We start from the raw sequence: 18,471 nt of genomic DNA, 5'->3' as shown, positions 1-18,471 counted from the left end.
TTTCACTCTAACTCATGAAAATGAAAGATTAAACCAAACTTATAACTTAAATTACACCCATTGTGGAAGTATTTTTGAAATATGATAATCTGTCTTGTACTGAGTCTGGAGTGATAGGGTGACACAGTCAGATGTTTGTGCCTACGTTGGTGGTGGTTATCACTGCTGCAGGAAAACAAAGAGAAGCATTTTTGTTACATGATTTCCAAACAGAGCATCTCAGAAATGCAAGCAGCCGAGTGCCCGACATCAAAGCAGGGACTTCCTTCCCTGAGGATCTGCAGCTCGTGGTTGGACAGCGCCAATGCTGCATGCCTGACAGCGCTTGGTGACCAAGAGACTTTCAGGTGGTGATGGATGCTCACTGTGGCTTCTAAGGTTGCCCCCGGGCACAGCAGTGCTGAGGGAGAGGCCTGCGTAGGGTGCAGTGGGACTGGAGGAAGCAGCCCTTCGCTGGCTAAAGGCTGCAGTACATGGGGAGACCACGGGGCAGGCTCTGCAGTGATGTCATGGGGTGGGGGAGGGGGAAGAGACCAGGAACGGTGTGGCCCTACAGACAACAGGCCCTGTGCAAGTGTGTTAGACACACAACTTCTGTAATGTGTTAAAAAGTAGGAAAAAGCTGTGAGGCCCCGGGGCTGGGAAAGATTTTAGGACACCCATTCTTCCTGTGTCAAGGTCACCTACCAGAGAATGAGCCTGGCCTGTCTGTCTACACACACATCACACACCTGCAGAAGTGCAGAGGATGCACACCCTCCTACAGCTGGGCGGTGGCCACACACTTTTCCCTGCCAAACCCAAGGACACGGTCCCGTGGAGGGGCACGCTCCTCCACTTGGTAACATGCCCACTGGCGGACGCTCAGTCGGAGCAGGATGACCTTGGCTGTGGGAGGAGGGATGAGCTGTCTCACCACAGCTCGGAAGGTGTTAACGGCGCTGCTCCGGGCGTCTGCCGCTGACAGATTCTGTGGCAGCTTCAGTGCCTGCAGCTGGCAGCAAGGCCACCCGTGCCCAGGGTGGGAGGAAAGCCAGGCATGGGATGTACTGGAAATGAGAGAGAAGCCTGAGAACATGCTGCCCAGGCTGGCAGGGCCCGTGTGGAGAAGACAGTGACTGAGGGCTCGGCTGGGCTCCCTGGTCCACATTGGCTCCTCAGGCGGGAAGCTTGGGGTGACCTCCTCACAAGTGGGTCTGGTGGGAAAGCCTGCCTTCAGATGTCAAAACCATCAATCATTAATTAAAAAAAAAATGACCCTCACACTAAAACCAGGAGAACAAAGGACACTTTTCTGGATGTAGTTCAGAGGAAAACGGGTGGAATGAGCAGTTTTAATTAGACCGTTTAGACCTAGGCCTGCTCAAATTAAATTCAGTAACATAAACCGTTTTCTGTGGAATTTCAACATGACAAGTTTGGCCCCCAAGTGTGAGTAAACTCTACTGAGCAATCTAGGCCACGATGAACACTGCTGAGGCCCGTGGCCCACTTCCTCGTCAGGCCTGTCGGAACACAGCACTTCCTTGCAGCCTCCTGCTGACAGTATCTTCTAGAACAAGGTGCTCTACAGCTCAGCTGCCCACGTACCTTCATCAGGAGCAGGCAGTTTGCCATGGAGTACAGCACACGGCCCAGACGCGACCTCCACAGCTGAACGGAGGCTGCAGGAGAGAGAGGTGTGAGCACGCACAAGCAAGCATGTTTGTGCAAGCCGGCAAACGCTGCGCCCTGAGTACTGATTTCAAAGCCCCCAACCCCAGCCTAACCTCACCGGGTCTCACCCAGAACTGTTATTCACTGTATGCTGCACTGGAGACAGAAGACAGTGTTCTCAGTGGGATGGCCAGAGTGGGCTCTCATGAGACCACCTGCATAGACGCAAGAAAAACAACCCAGCTCAGACAGGAGACGAAGCAGTAGTTGGGAGCCCACTTCCACGCCAGAACCCTAAACCTACGAGTGTGCCTGATGCAGACACAGCACATCTGCTGCCCAGGGCGGTGGCTGATCCATGCACACAGACCCTGCTCATGTCTGGTGGCTATGGAGAGGCAGGCTCTGCATAGGTCAGGCAGGCCTTGGTGGCTGTTTTAGTCCCTGCAGCCTGGAACTGACCACTTCCCCAGGCCTTTAGTCTCAGAAGGGAACAATGCTGGTCTGTCTTTTTCACAGGCTTTGGTGAAGGTGGACACTGGTAGTGACCACAGAAGTGCTACCTGAAAGGAGAGAAGCACTCCCATTTGCAAACAGGACAAGGCCAGTATGGCTGTCCATGCAGCAGACAAGTGAACTACACATCTCTGCTCACTTCTGATATCAGCCATCTGTTGGTTCAGAACCTTCACTGACCATTTTTTTGGTTTTCAAACTGGCTCTGAACTCACTGGTGAGTTGGGATGATCCCTTCACAGACATTTGATGTGAGTGGAGGGTGGACTGATGATTTTTGAGGTCGTCAGGAGTAAGGGCTGAGTTGGAGACTATACTGCTTGCATCAGACAACACATCCATGCCTCTGGGTTTCAGTCTAGTTACCAACAGGATATACCCATGTAAATGCACACACACAAACATACCAAGTCACACATGCATACACCACTTATCACCCACACAGCGTGCGCGCGCGCGCGCGCGCGCGCGCGCACACACACACACACACACACACACACACACACACACACACACACACCTGGCCCTTCAAACCCAGGGAGTCATAAACTTCCTCAAAGGAACTGGCTCCTTGCCAGTGTACTCAACACACTGTAACCGGAAAAACTGCTATGGTAGAGATGTGTACACTAAGTTCACATATTGGGGATATAATCCCTAAAGCCACATGTTGATGGTATTTGAAGTGGGGGCCTTTGGGAGGGCACTGGGAGCTTAGATGAGGTCCTGAGGTGAGGGCTTACCATGGCATTGGTGGTTTTATAAAAGAGCCGTGTGTTACCCACTTCCTGCTACAACGCAGAAGACCCCACCACATGCCAGCACCAACTCATGGATGTCCCAGACTCCAGAACTGTGAGTCTAATACAACTCTCTTCTTTATAAATTAACCAGATTTGGGTGTTTCATTATAGCAAAAGGAAAAGACTGAGACATGACCTTCTCAGAGGCATGCTCATGCAGGCCACCATGTGTCCACAGGTGATTTCCAAAAAAAACCATGAAAGATCAGAATGTTTAGCCACTAACAGTGCATGTTACAGCTCCCTTCCCCTCCTCACTGGGCTCCCTCCGGCCATGCGAATCTGTCTAGGCAAATGAAAAGTCCCGAGGGCACCAATGGCTGGGTCGGGTCAATCTCAGAACCAATTGATATTTCTCATCATTGGGGTTAACCCATGTTCTTCCTCTCATCTACCCAGGGTACATCTACAGCGCAGCGACAGGGGAAATGGGTGAAGAGTGAGAAGCATCTGTAGGGTTGAGCCTTGCACACCTGAGCGCGCAAACAGAAGGGGACTGCTCACCTTGCCTGCTCTCCTGGGTGACGCTGCTCAGGCCGCCGTCTTCAGCTAAGCCTTGCTCCAAGTTGGCCAGGATCTGCAGTCATTTCAAACAAGGACAACAAACTGTGAGTGGATCTGTCCACACTGTCATCGTATGTTCTAGACACAGCCAATTTCTCTGGTGAAAACCAGTCAGCTGAGGAATGCTCGCATGGACATGTCCTTTGTGCTGGGATGACTGCCAGTTACTTGGAGCTGATGAGAAGAGCAGGACCCCCACTTTGGTGGAAGGTGGAGTTTAGGCTTATGAGACTCAAAGCTGTTTTCAGACACTGAACACAGTGGGCGTTCAGTTTTTCTTTTCATGAAAAGCATCAGATGTGTTACAAGGGCAATTAACTTGTGTGGGAACAGCAGCTCCCTTCCCCCGGGGCACCACTGGGCCTGTAGCCTTTCCTACAACGCTGGCTAGATCCCATCAAACTCTCAGTTGCCACTTTGCATAGTTTTTATTGTTTTTCGAGGCAGGGTTTCTCTGTGTAGCCCTGGCTGTCCTGGAACTCACTCTGTAGCCCAGACTGACCTCGAACTCACAGAGATCCACCTGCCTCTGCCTCCTGAGTGCTGGGATTAAAGGCGTGTGCCACCACCACCACCTGGCACATAGTTTTTATTGTTTGGTTAAAATCTTTCCATCATTTCTTCTGTTTTTGGGTTTTCCCAGAAAGAAAAGCCACTATGGCCCCTGTGGCTTAGGGAGAGGGTTTATTATTGTTATTACTTTGTTTATTATTATTATTATTATATCCTGAAGGGCAGGATGAGAATGTGTGTTAAGAGTAAGGACTATGTGTGGGAGAAAAATGGGGAGAATGTTAGTGGAAAAGGTTCTCCTGCACTCTGTCTGCTCTGTGGAAAAACCTCTCTCACCACCTGCTGGGAGACATTACCCAGTGGCTACCCTCCAGGAGGCAGGCAGGCAGTGGAGGACACCACTGAGTGTCCTCTCTCCCCACATGCCTATGCCACCCTGGGTATTCTCCTTTGTAAAGTCAGAATTTGTACAACCAAGAGAAGAATTAGCTGTGGACTGAGACTTGAGACACACGTAGGGTTCAAGACTGACCTTTGAGAAATTCAGGGGACAGACATGGGGTTCAAGACTGTGACCTTGGAGAGAAGCAAGCCAGTTCAAACTAGATCAAATGACATTTCCCAGCTAATTTGCTAATCATGAAGCCAGAAACTGACAGGGAATAAAGTCTTAAATCCCCTCAGGCTGGAGTGGAGGGAGCCTGGGAAGAAAGGGAGGGATAAGGGACAGCAGAGGGCACCAGCACTCAGGATTCAGTCTGAGAGCTCAGTGAATTAGGACAAAGGCTGGCATTTACATCTAGAAAAACCCAAACACAGAAGGAAAGCGGATAGTTCTCTGGGTATGAGGGGTGTGGAGAGGTCTGTGTGCACAATTCCATGTTCTAGAACTACCCCTTCACCTGTCTCGGAACACACCTGGATCTCTGTACTGGGCATTCAGGCCTGGGGGAAGGCTGGAGCCCTGGATCGCTCACTTGCACCCATGGGGGGTGGAAACTGTCATTTCGGAGGAGCCGCAGCAGAGAGAACTGGGGACCAGGAGGGGCTTCCCACTGCAGTGTGGGGGGAGGCACACGGGAGCTATTGGCAGCGCGGGTAGCAAAGGCAGAGCCAACAAGGACTCTGTCTGCTCTGACTCTCCTGGCCATGTTTTTTCCAACACGCGTTGTGGCCCCAGCAGGCTCGCTGGTTGACGCTCATGTCCCAAGCCGGTGGCACTACTATGAGGCTCTAGAAAGCTCAAGACACAGGGCTGGTGAAGTGGGTACTGGGGAAAGGTCCTCGGGACCATCGGTCCCTGGCCATTTACTGGTTACAAAGGGAACAGCTTGTGCCACGCAATCTTCCTGTGATGCTTTGCTGAGGCACACAGGCCAAGTGACTACTCTGGACTCTAAAACCATGAATCAAAACAAACATTTTCCCTTAAGAGGTTTATGGTGGGTGGTGGGTCACAGTACTTTTAGGAAAGGTAACTAGCATAGCATGCATCTACACACAGTGGGAGGGACTGGAGCAGGTTACAGCCTCTCTCTCCTCCTGTGAGGGGGGTGAGGGGTACTGTGAAGAGCTCCAGGGTCTGCAGTTTCCCAGGCCACTAAGGGGCTTGAATATCTGTGGGAAGGACAGCCATCTAAGGTTCTGACTAGACATGAGAAGGGTATGTTCAGTGCAGGTTTCTGACCCTTGGTGGCCATACCTGCACCATTTAAGAGACGTGGGTACTGCAGGGAAAGGCTGAACTTGTGACTACGGTATGGCTGCACACCCCCCGCACCCACAGGTCTCTCTTGCCTTGGATGTAAGAACCAGAGAACAAGTATCAACTAGACCCCTCCCACCCAGCAGGCACAATGCCCAGGCTGTTCTGGAACACGCTCTGAAGGCAGAGGTTCCTGTGAAAGCACAGGGGGCAGAATGATATCGACTTGACCCAGGTCTACAAGAGGACGGCTGGCATTTCTACTGTATTTGATTAGATAAACCTGAAGGTGAAAGGATTTCTTCCAGCTTTACCAAATTTAAATAAAGCGTACACTGTAGCCAATGCCCACCTCGTCTTGGGGTGCAACAGGATCCACGGTTGTGCAGGCCCATTAGCTCCTTCACCCCGAAGCCTCATCTTCCTCTGTCCTGGCCCTCCCACACCAGAACCACCCATGACTGGTGAGGACACTCTGGACGACACGACCCAGTGAAAGCCGTGGGTGAGGTTCAGCCAAAGGTGTTGGCGAGCAACGCCACAGGAGACGGCTGTCTTCTAACCCAGAGCATGGCTCTCCAGGGGACAGAAGCTATGGCCCCAGGTTAGGATAGCTCACTTTGTAGTTAAAAAAGGGAGGGGGGGCCTTTATTCCCCCCTCTCAAAACAGGTCTCACAACATGGCCCAGGCTGGTTTTGAACTCATGGGGTCGTGTTCCTCCTCCCTCAGCCCCCAAGTAGTTAAGACTTTGTTGCGTATCATACCTGGCTCAACTCTGTTCTGACACAACACTTCGTAAGGAGTTAATGACTTAAAAGAGCAGAGCAGTGCCCAGCTGAGGCCCTGCTGGCATGTGGTCAGAACCCGGGGACACACCCAGGTGATGCTCATAGGAGGTCCCTTGGGTGCCATGTCCAGGGGATGGGGCAATACAGCCCCAGGAGGGGTGGGAGGGCCTGTGTTCAGGTATCTGGGTGTTATCTTGGCCATGTGGGCAGGTCTGGGCTCCACCGTCCTTCAGAGATACAGCCTCGGGCCTGCAATCTGCCATTGCAGAGACAAGGAGCCCGAGGCCCAGGTGCCAGTGACAGACACCCGAGTGCTCCCTGTTGACGGGAACTGAGAAAGCGGAGGACAGAGCTCCAGTCTGAGGACGGTGCCAAGACAGCCTAGAGCAGCTGGAGGACGAGGCTCAGAAGAGAGGTGTCACAGCCCTCTATCTGCAGCTCAGTCTCCCGTTGGGGGCCGGCAAGAGAAAGCAGTCAGCAGGGCCAAGGGATAGCAGGTTCTGAGGTGACGCAGGCTGTCTCTACTGAGATCTCTGAGATTTTTGGATGGGTCACCTTGGGGACAGGAACATCATGTGGCTTTGAGAAGTGTAAGCTGTTAATCATCTGTAGGAACAGGTGAGGGAAAGACATTGGTGGGCTGTGGATCTCAAAGTCCCCGTCAAAGATGAGGAGGGTCTGGGGCAGAGGAGACAGAGGAGCAGTGCAAAGCACAGGGCACAGTGACCACACGGGACCACTTACTATGCGAGGCAAAATCACAGCACGGGACAGTGACCTCACAGGACCAGGCACCACATGGCAGAGTGACCTGAGATTTAGTGATCACTTAAGACCATGTACTGCACAGGGCAGAATGACCATCAAGGACAGAGTGACCAGACAGGACAAAGTAACAAGGAGAATGTGAGGGTGTCCACGTGGGCAAATGGGGTGTCTGTGCGGAAAGGGCTGCACACCCCACTCTCACCCCAGGAAGCTGTCTGTAAACTACAGGGAGTCACGTTCTACAGATCGACACTGTCAGTTCAGAACACACACGGCTCCTCTTCCACCAGCCCTGCACGCCCTGTCAGAGCGAGGTACAGTCACAGCGGTGACTCTGGGCACAGGAGGACGCTGCTTCAAGGTTCAGGATGACTTAAGCTTATCATCTCTAATTTCTATTTCCTTATCTGGAAGCCCCAACACACTTTTCTCGTCTGCATTACAGACTACAGGGCACCATGGAGAATATTACTGTAGTGTTTTGTAAACTTTAAAAGTGCCAAGGGAAAATTAATTACACAAAGCCACAACAAGAAATTAAAAAAACAAAAACTGCTCCACTGCCTCAGATTTTTCCTGTGGTCTTTTTTTTGCCTCTGTCCCTGCAACAAACAGAAAAGGTTTGGAGATGTGTGATCTGGGAGCAATGAGGTTAACATTTGCTGACTGCTAAATAGTAAGTGGGTCTCTGAAACTTCTGGGAGCTTTCTCAGCAAGCTGTGCGAGATGCCGTGGAGGAAGGCGAGAGCTGTGGACTGCACTGAGGCTGTGGGGAGTGGTTTCTCCAAACACCCGACCCTAGGCTCCTCCTGGAGTCATGAGCTCACACCAGGAACTGTCAGGGAGAAGAAGTGGAGGGCAGGGTTCCCCCTAAGCATGCCAAGGACCTCTTCATCCTTAAGAACAGCAGATCCCAGCCAACTTGCCAAGGTGTAATACTTAAAACACAGAACACTTTCTCACATCAGTGCACAGAATTCAAGGGCTGGACTTTGTGACTCTTAACAACCACAAACAGGTGGAGGTGACGCTGGGACCTCCAAGACAGGTCATGCTCTGGGCTTCTTCCTTTCTGGCAGGGGATCAGGTGCCAAATGAGGACATGCAAGCAAGGAGCGTGTGTGTGTGTGTGTGTGTGTGTGTGTGTGTGTGTGTGTGTGTGTGTGTGTGTGTGTGTACGCTCTTATGAACAAACAGCAACACCTGACAGTGTGAGGGAGCTGCCTGCAGCCCACTCCAGGCCCAGGGAAGCCATCCATCACACCTGGAACGAGAACCACCCTGGAGGTGGTCCAGACAGAAAACCTGTGGGTTCGGTGACATCACCAAGCTGTTACTGCCTTGCAGACCAGGAGGAAATGGAGTGACATTCCCCTGGATGAACTTCAGACAAAGGACTGAAAGTCCCCCTGCGGCAGGGGATGGTTTTGGTGTCAATCTAAAGCAATACATGGTGAATCCAGAGACTCTGGCCCCATGCGATACCAAGCGGACCACAGCCACAGACCACACAGGCTGCTGGTATGGGATCACGTGCTTGCCCTGGCTTCTCTGTGCTGCTAACACTGGGGCCACTTTGAAGACAGACTTAGGCCTTGGGCTCTCCTCTTCCTGGTGTGGTCACCGGGTTAAAGAAGGCTCCTTCTCTGATTTTATCACTGGTTTCTTTAAGCAGCTTCCCAAGATGGGTCCCTGCCCTAAATCCATTATCACAATCACTGTGAAAAACAAGAGTGGGAGTCTTCTAAAAAACCTGACAACAGAACCGCCAGACTGAACAGCGCGGACCGAAATGTCCAGAATGACAAGCTTGCTTTGAAGGAGTGGCTTCCGGGGGACTTGCCTGTCTTCTCCCCTTTCCCCTCATTTCACTTCCTTTTACCTCCCCTCCACATCTGTTCTCTCCTCATTTACCGACTCTGTAGGGCCCCCTATTCCCCTCAGTCCATATGAACCAACTCACAGAGAAGTAACTGTCTTGACCTGAGGAGCAAATGCGGACGCTGGCTTCAGATCAAGATCCAGGAGACCGTTTCGGAGGAAAAGGCCTCTGGAGAGAACACCCCCCTCCAGCATGGGCACTTGCAGCCCAGACCCATCTCCATCTCCCTTACGGCCCTTCCCACCCGTTGACAGATCTGAAGAGTCTCTGGCCTTCCTCAGGGCTGACCTTGAATAGGCTTGTTTCCTTGAAGTTTCTGTCTCCTTCATTTTCGGTAGAGTGGTAATGAATGACAACTCTACAGCGAACAGGAATGGAACCTGTCTGCCCCACAGGCACCACATTCCTACGGCTCTGCCCACCCACAGGTGGAGCGGGCAGAGGACACGTGGCATCTTCACACAGCTGAGTGGTGTTCAGGAGAGAATGGAATTCTGTCTCCTGCAGCGACATCGACGGAACTGGTGGGCAGCATGGCCTGTTAACTCCCCAGGTGGAAGTCAGAGACAGATCTGAGTGTACGGGTGTCAGAGGTGGGCAAAGGGCTGATAATGGAGGTGACATCTGCATGCACGGAAATACAGTGCCCTAACCCATCAACAGGTGCAATTAACCCACTAATCAAAAATGAAAGAAAGTGATGGGAATGGGGGGGGGGGTTGGGGGGAAGGTGAGGGGGACGGGAGGGGGGAGAACAAGGGAATCCGTGGCTGATATGTAGAACTGAATTGTATTGCAAAATAAATTAATAAAAAAAAAAATAAAAAATAAAGTTCATTAAAATGAAAAAAAAAAATGAAAGAAAGTGCTTTAAGCCATAGAGTAATCTGCTAGGCAGCAGCTGATCACAAACGTGCAGCTGAGTCAAGGTTACCTTGCACAGATTTCAATTTAGGGCTTCTTCCCAGGAGGAGCAGTGAGCTGAGACACTTTGGAATTTCAGTTCATTCAATCGGCACATCCTAAAATGTACCCCTCGCTGGGTGTCTCACCAGCTCACCACTGCAATCAACTTCAGTCACGGGAAGAGGAACTCGGAACTGAGTGGGCAAGCATCAGGAGGAAGCAACGAAGGAGAAGCATGAGGCTGGAAGAGAGGGTTCCTGACTTGGCTGTCTCTCTGATGAGGAGGCCATTAAAGCACAGGGGCTCTTCCAGATGCCCTGGACACAGCCTGGATCTTGGTGACACTCCATGCCCACAATGCAGACAACTATTCCTACACACCCACAGCACAGGAAAGCTGTGTGTTCCAGGGGAAATGATGCCTGGAATGACTTTGGCACCCTGCTTGAATCTGTTTACAGCTAGTACCACCTGCCTGCCACAGGATTTAAAAAGGCAACCTGCAACTTACATATACTGAATGGACCTAGGTCCCTGCTTTGAGTTTTACAGTTACCTGAGGAGGGGGCTCAGCAGGTGGCTAAACTTGCTACATACACCTCAGTTCTGACTAACAAGGAGGCCTTCCTGCCTTTACCATTGGCACCTTGGGGCCTTTGGAATGTAGGCTTCCCGCAGGGAAGAGGGGTCTCAGGTTGTTCCTGGGCACTTGAATTACACATGGAGCATCCACTGCTCCAGCACTGAGTGGTCACTAGTCCAGGCCACTAGCCTCATCGCTCAGCACAGCAGGCCAGGGCTGGTCAGGATGGACAGCTGGATGTTCCCACCCAGTCAGTGAGACTCCAAAGCGCTCTCACAATCGATGCCTCTAGGACCTTTACATCTTAACAAAGGGGAGGTGTGCTTTTCTTTCCACTCACATCAGATTGAGGGAATGTTTGTGCTGGGAAAAGGAAGGCACAGGGGCTGAATGGAGGACATTTCCTAGCCGGAAAGCCTGTGCGTCACTTTTCAGTCTTGGGGCCCATGCTTGGTGTACCAAGATTCCATCCTGGTGTGGCAGTGCCCAGTGGCTTTAATTGTCCATGTCCTGGGATTTGTAATGGTGCCATTCAGAGGTTTCTGAACTACATTTCTGTTGTTGGTTGTTTTAGCTCTTTTGGGGGGCCCACCACCCAGCTCCCAAATAAATCACACACGGAGACTTATTCTCAATTATGAACTCCCAGCCTTAGCTTGGCTTATTTCTAGCCAGCTTTCCTTAACTTATCCAGTCTCTCTTTTGTCTCTGGACTTTGTCCATTCTCTTACTTCTGTAAAACTTACTCTTATTCCGGGGCTGGCTGGGTGGCTGGGTGGCTGGCTCCTTGTTCCCTCATTCCTCCATCTCTTTTCTTCTCCTCCCAGTTTTCTCCTTCTATATATTCTCTCTGCCTGACAACCCTGCCTCTCTCTCTCTCCTGCCTTGCTATTGGCTGTTCAGCTCTTTATTAGTCCATCAGGTATTTTAGACAGGCACAGTAACACAGCCTCACAGAGTTAAACAAATGCAACATAAACCAAAGTAACACACCTTAAAATGATAATCTACAACACATTTCCACTGTGAGCTCCATCAGGGCATCGATCCTGCAAACCCACTGGAAGGGAGGCACGAAACGGGGGGGGGGGGGGGGGGGGGGGGGGGGAGGCGGGGCGGCTGAGTGTGAGCCTGGAGGGCAGGGAGCGTGCCTGCAGCCCGGATGGATGAAGCAGTCCTCACTCTCTACTTGCTGTGTGCCCCATTTCCTCTGACTGACTCACAGTTAATTTGCTCTCTGCAGGAGCGGCGGAAAGTGGAGCAAGGAAAGCATCTGCAGCGGGCAGACGCCACCAAGGTGCTGACGGCGGCGGCGGCCTGCCTGAGCCCACAGGGAGAGGACAGTGGTGGCTGCTGTCCTGCATTTCTAACTTTGTCTGCTGTAAAGCAGCAAACCCAAGTGCGCCATCTGTCAGAAACCCCTTTTAGCAAAAGCACCAACCCTGCCTGGAACAGAGCTCTCACGCTGTCTCATCAGCCGTCAGTAGAGAAGCGAGCCACACTCACATCCCACGCAATTCTTTTTCAGGGTGCAGGAGACAGGGCCTCATCTGCTGCTGACTCCAGCTGCAGCTAAGGAAGCCTATCCACCTGGCGCCCCAAAGCCAAATCTACCTGGGATTTCGGGGGGGGGGGTGGTTCATCTGTATTGGCAAATGAAATTAATCTCAAGCTAATTGGACCTTACTGTTTATGGATTACACCTATTTATGCAAATGGCTCTTAGGAATGTCTATGGAGTGGGCTCTTTCCCAATTGGCTTGCAAAGCTCTGGTGAGACCTGGAGGCGCAGACAGCCTGCAGAACCAGAGAGAGAGGTGTAGAAAGCAGAAGACAGGCATCTGCAGACAGTGACAGCCATGGACTTCGGAGTCACGGCAGCAGGGCACACTTGATTCCATTTAAACCGAACATGCGAATTCACCAAACGACTCAAAGACAAAAGTTACAACCAACACCGGACTCCTCTGTGGAAATAAGCGACACCCTGATAAAACTGGTTGCCACCTAAGAACATGGCCCTGACAGGCACACTGGACACACACAGACTGTCCATTCCCCTCTCTGCTTCGGTGACCATGCTGTCAGGCTTCATGGCAAGTGCCCTGACCCGCTCAGATATCTCAACAGCCCCAAGTCTGTGGTTTTGAGATAGGGTTTTGCTATGTAGTCAAGGCTGGCTTTGACTTTGCAATCCTCCTACCTTAGCCTCTTCCTTTCCAGACCCTGAGTATGGACACTACAGGTGAGCGTCACCATGCTTGCTTTGACTGTGCTAACGATATAAGAAGAGTTACCACGAGGAAAGAGTTGGTTAAGTGTAGGCAAGCAAGTGGGTCTGGCTTTTGGTTGTTTTTTTGGACAGTGTTCTCATATACAGCATGACCTGGTTTAGAACTTGTGCTCTGCCCACCTCAGTCTCCCGAGTCCTGGGAGACATGTGACACCCTGCCTAGCTCTATGGCATGAACAGTGAAGTGGATACAGAGCCAGGGGGCTGAGTGTCTGAGTCCCTGTCCACGCTCTAGTGAGGAGGACATCTCTGCACAGCCTGGCGGGGCTCTTGTCACTCTGCACTCTGCAAGGAGACCATGGTCATGACCCCAGAACACCACAACAGTTTATAAGAAAAGCCAGGAAGTGAGGAGAGACTTAAGAAATGTGGCCATACTTTTCTCAGCAATTACACCATGCTGCCCTTGCTGACAGGTCCCACAAGGACCACCGTGAGGAGGGCTAGAGAACAACGCCATTTCCAACCCAAGGTGAAGCTTCTGAGCAAAGGGTTTCCCACGTGTGGACAACAAAGCCATTAAGCTCCAAACTTTTCCATAAGTCACAGAATGGGAACGACAGTCGAGGTTCTGTTGATGCAAAAATTACTTTGCAGTTGGGACCAACTAGACAAGTCCCCACAGCCTTCTGGTCTTTGGCATTGGTCCTGTGAACGATGGCTGTCACTGCCCAGGGTCATTCTGAAGACCCCACATGGCTACAGTGCTCTGCTTGGCACAGCAGTGGCCTGGCTCTCTCCGGGAGGCTGGGCAGTGATTTCCAGTGAGAATGTGTCTGCTGTGAATAAGAAAAGGGGCTTCAGGCCCCAAACCATCCTCTAGGCCAAAGTAGCTTTGGGCATGAACACCATGGTCACACTGTTCTAGGACCTTGTGTGTGAGGAAGGAGTGAGATGGTGTCCCTGGGAGGTGGAGAACGGCATGCTGTGAGTGCTGAGACAAAGCAGACTGAATGTCATGACAGTTACCTTGCTGCAGACGGTCTTGACCCTATGTAGTCGGTCCAGGGACTCCTGTGGGTTCCCCAGATACTGCTGCAGTTCAGCGTGCAGAATGCGCATCGAAAATGGGACCATGGAGCCTAGAGTAGAAATCAGAAATGAGATAGTGAGCTTGCTATGAAGGTGTGTGTTTTTTGACTATACAAAGGGGGCATTTGCAGGCTGTCTGAGTTAGTTTCTGTGTATCGTTGTGATGAAACACCATGGCCAAAAGTAATTTGGGGGAAAGAAAAGGGTTTATTTCATCTTACAGCTTGTAGTTCATCATCCAGGAAACTCAGGGCAGGAAATCTGGAGGCAGAGGCTGACGCAGAGGCTGTGGAAGAGTGTTGCTTACACCTAACCTGGGCAGCACAGCAGAGCTGACCCTCTTGACGGGGGTGCAGCTGAACCATTCCGAGAATGTGAGCATGGGAGATCTGGACCTGCCCCTCACCTGCCATATGGTGGGGTGGGTGGGAAAGAGATGTACCCCTCCACCTGCCTCTCTCTGCCTGTGGCAGGTGGGAGAGCTGGCTCTGAGGTCACAAGAGCGGGAGAGCTGTTCCTGCCCTTCACCAGCTGCAGCACTCTGGAGAGTGGCCCCTATACCTTGTCTGGACAACACAGTAGAGCTGGCCCTGGAGGTGTAGGTGTGGGAGAGCCGACCCTGAGGGTGTGAAAGCAGGAGAACTGGCCCCGCCCCTTGCTCCCTGCTGCATAGGGTGAACTAGTCAGGACAATGCTGGAGAGTTCACCCTGGTGGTGAGGACAGGAGAGCTGGGGGGCTGACCAACCCTGCAACTATCCAGTCCCAGAACCAGGGTTATGAGTTGGCCCACTCCAATATCCACTCCATCTATGATCTGTTGGAGCACATGAAGGAGCTGGTCTGCAGACCCAAAGCTGCAGGATTTCCATGACACAGAGCTGTAGCACGAATTTTAGATGGTCTTATTAATAAAACCAAACCTGGAGCCAGGTACTGGGGTCAACGCTGGAAGATCAGAGGAGCAGAACAAGCCACAGCTACCTCACCTCGCCAATTCCTCAGCTGATCCTGTTTCCTCAGACTGGATGCCTCTCAGCTGAACTGTGCTGCTCAAAAGTCTAAAAGCTTAACTAGCTCTAGTTTCTGGTCTTCACGCCTTATATATCTTTCTGATTTCTGCCATCACCATGCCTGGCTGTTTCCAGTGTGGCTTTAAACTCACAGAGATCTGGATGGATCTCTGCCTCCCAAGTGATAGGATTAAAGGCGTGTGTGCCACCATTTTCTGGCTTCTATATCTAGTGGCTGTTCTGTTCTCTGACCCCAGGTAAGTTTATGAGGGTGCCCAATATATCAACCACACAGAGCAAAAACAGGATATCCAAGAGGAGTCCCAGTGAGGGCCCAGCATCAATACTGTAGCAGAAACCAGAGGCCTCAAACCAGACTAATGACTCTTTGCAATGAACACTTGCAAGTAAAGATATATGGATAAAAGGGTTTACAGCGTGACTCACTGTGTCACACTACAGCTTCCATGATGAGACTTTTTTCCGTAAGTTTTATTTTATTTTATTGGGGGGGGGGCTGCAAGTGCAGAGGGCAGATACAAAGGGACGGGAAATGAATGGGATGGAGATGCATGATGTGAAAGACACAAAGAATAAATAAAAAGAAAGTTGTTTTTTTTTTTTTAAAGAGTGCTGCTTACTGGCTTGCTTCTCATAGCTTGCTCAGATTGCTTCTTATGCCATCCAGAATCACCTGCCCACGGGTGGCACCGGCCATTGTGAGCTGGGTCCTCCCACATCAAGCATCAATCAAGGAAATACTTCACAGGCCAATATGATAGGAACATTTTCTCAACTGAGGTTCCCTCGTTCCCAAGTGACTCTAGGTGGCGTATCTGACAAAAATAGTAGCCAGCACACAGGTGCTCCAGTGGAACCAAGGACAAAAGCCCTTTATTTTTTAGTCTAGCTGTAAAATACAAGCTGGTTTTCTTACCAATGCATATCTAGCCTATTACCAAAGAAGACCCGATGTTACCACTACTGCCACAGCTCTGCAGCAACCATGAAGATTCTCACAAATGAATTCAGTAAGAGATACCAAATGACCACCAACAAAAGCCACATGGTACTTTACTGCAGCAGGCCAGGCGGAGGGTGGGCGTGACGGTTTGAATGAGAATGGCCCCTTCTGTGAGTTCGAAGCTAACTTGGTCTACAGAGTGGGAGTTCTAGGACAGCTAGGGCGGTTACACAGAGGAACCCTGTCTCAAAAAACCAAAGAACAACAACAAAAAGAATGCCCCCTGTAGACTCATATATTTCAATGTTTAGTAGCCAGGAAGTGGGATTGTTTTAAAGGATTACAAGGATTAGGAAGCATGGCCTTGTTGAAGGAAGTGAGTCACTGGGGGTAGACTTTGACACTGCCAAAGCCCAAGCCAGGCTCGCCCTCTCTCTCTCTCTCTCTCTCTCTCTCTCTCTTTTCCTATGGATCAGGACATACCTCTGAGCTACTGCGTCAGCACCTACCCTGATACCCTGATCTCATGAGAGAGTCATGCTCCTCTCCACGATAATGGAATAACCCTCTGAAACTGCAGACAAGCCCCCGACTGAATGCTTTCTTTTCTTAAGAGTTGTCTCGGTCATGGTGTCTCTTCACGGCAGTAGAACAGTGACTAAGATGGGGTTAGCTTGGGTTTCCCAGCAGGGAGGGCTGCAAATAAAGCGACCGTTCTGGAGGTGCTCCTGGCAATGTGGGGGGGGGGGGAGCAGATAGCTCAGTGAGGGGACCTCTCCATCCTGGTCATCAAAGAAGGAAGTTCTGGAGGTGCTCCTGGGGATGTCAAAATGGGGCCAGACAGCTCGGCAAGGACACCTCTCCATCCCGGGCTCAGAGAATGGGGTCCCACCAGCTTCTGTGCTACGCATTTCTCAGAAACGCCTGGGACAGGGTGAGGTTAAAGCTGGAAAAGGTTCCTTCAGGGCATGGGCTTGCACAGAGCAAGATCCTCTCTGGTTAAAGTGTCAATCAGAAGAAAAGCATGTGGCCTCAGTGAAAGAGGAAAATGACAGGAACTACACAGGAGAAGCAAGAGGTTCTAGAACAGAGACAGGAAGAAAGCAGCTGGAAATACCGGCTGTCAGTTCTATGACGAGTACAGGTTTGATGTACAAGCTCCTGAGTAAGTTTTACAAGCCAAGCAGAGGCTAGGCTCTGGACATGGCAAATGACAGATGTGGCCATCAAGCAAACCCTCATGTCTCTTCAAGAACAAGCGCACAGAAGCTGTTCCAGACCCGTCTTAGAGAAAGGCACCAACCATGGCTCTACCCTACCTCCCTGTGTTAGCTACTTTTCTGTTGCTGTGGTAAAGCATGACCAGTTTACAGAAGGAAGAGTGTATTCCGGCTCATGGTTCCAGAGGGATGACAGTTCATCATGGCATCCAGCAGCAGGCGTGGTGGCAGGAACAGAAACCCGGGTGCTCACGTCTTGAACCACAAGCAGGAAGCAGAGAGAGCAAACTGGCAATAGCATGCACATTTAAACTCTCAAATCCTGCCTCCAGTGACACACTTCCTCCAGAAAGGCCACACCTCCTAAGAGCACCACCACCTGGGGACCAAGTATTCAAGTGCCCCAGATGAGGGACACTTATATTCAAACCACCACAGTCCCCCAACCTGGATGTGCTGTGGGATGGTCTGTATGGCAAATGTGTTGCTGATTGGTCAATAAATAAAACACTGATTGGCCATTGACTAGGCAGTAAGTATAGGCGGGACAAGGAGGAGAATAAAGCTGGGAAGTGGAAGGCTGAGTCAGAGAGACACTGCCAGCCGCCACAATGACAAGCAGCATGTGAAGATGCCAGTAAGCCATGAGCCATGTGGCAATGTATAGATTAATGGAAATGGATTAATTTAAGCTGTAAGAACAGTTAGCAAGAAGCCTGCCACGGCCATACAGTTTGTAACCAATATAAGTCTCTGTGTTTACTTGGTTGGGTCTGAGCGGCTGTGGGACTGGCAGGTGAGAGAGATTTGCCTTGACCGTGGGCCAGGCAGGAAAACTCAAGCTACATGGATGAGTTGACCTGTCTGAGCTGCTGCGATTTCAGCAAGCTTCATGTGCAGTGTGGCTACCCAGTTCAACAAAGCATGCCAGGCTTGCCACCTACGCCCACCTCTTCTCTCTTCCAGGGAGACATCTTGCTACGAAGAAAGGCCAGTCAAAATCTGTAAGACACAATTTCTAGTGGACATTTTTTTTTTTCTTTTTTGTGAAGTCGTGACCTGCCTAAATTTAGGTTGGTGCAGTAGTTTGAATGTAATTAGCCTCCATAAGCTCACAGGGAGTGGCACTATTAGGAGGTGTGGCCTTGTTGGAGTAGGTGTGGCCTTGTTGGAGGAAGTGTGTCAGTGTGGGGGCGGGCTTTGAGGCCGCCTATGTTCAAGCTATGCCCAGTTCACTTCCTTTTGCCCACAGATGAAGATGTAAAA

At 51.0% G+C, this 18,471-nt stretch overlaps 1 protein-coding gene across 1 annotated transcript in view; it reads right to left on the bottom strand.

The window, feature by feature from the left end:
- Nucleotides 1-18,471, bottom strand: part of Trappc12 (trafficking protein particle complex subunit 12) — a 67,435-nt gene that overhangs the window by 8,670 nt on the left and 40,294 nt on the right. Inside the window, exons 6-8 of the mRNA XM_052745764.1 lie at nucleotides 13,948-14,060; nucleotides 3,480-3,552; nucleotides 1,591-1,664 (exon numbers count right to left, since the gene is read on the bottom strand). Of these exons, the coding sequence (XP_052601724.1) occupies nucleotides 1,591-1,664; nucleotides 3,480-3,552; nucleotides 13,948-14,060 (260 nt within the window). The remainder of the gene's footprint in view (nucleotides 1-1,590; nucleotides 1,665-3,479; nucleotides 3,553-13,947; nucleotides 14,061-18,471) is intronic.

Source organism: Peromyscus californicus, unplaced genomic scaffold (genome assembly GCF_007827085.1).
Source record: "Peromyscus californicus insignis strain IS unplaced genomic scaffold, ASM782708v3 Scaffold_1__1_contigs__length_55948999, whole genome shotgun sequence".
In the NCBI taxonomy this organism is placed as follows: Eukaryota; Metazoa; Chordata; class Mammalia; order Rodentia; family Cricetidae; genus Peromyscus; species Peromyscus californicus.
Note: the sequence above shows the minus strand (reverse complement) of the source record. Positions and strands in the feature narration are given on the sequence as shown.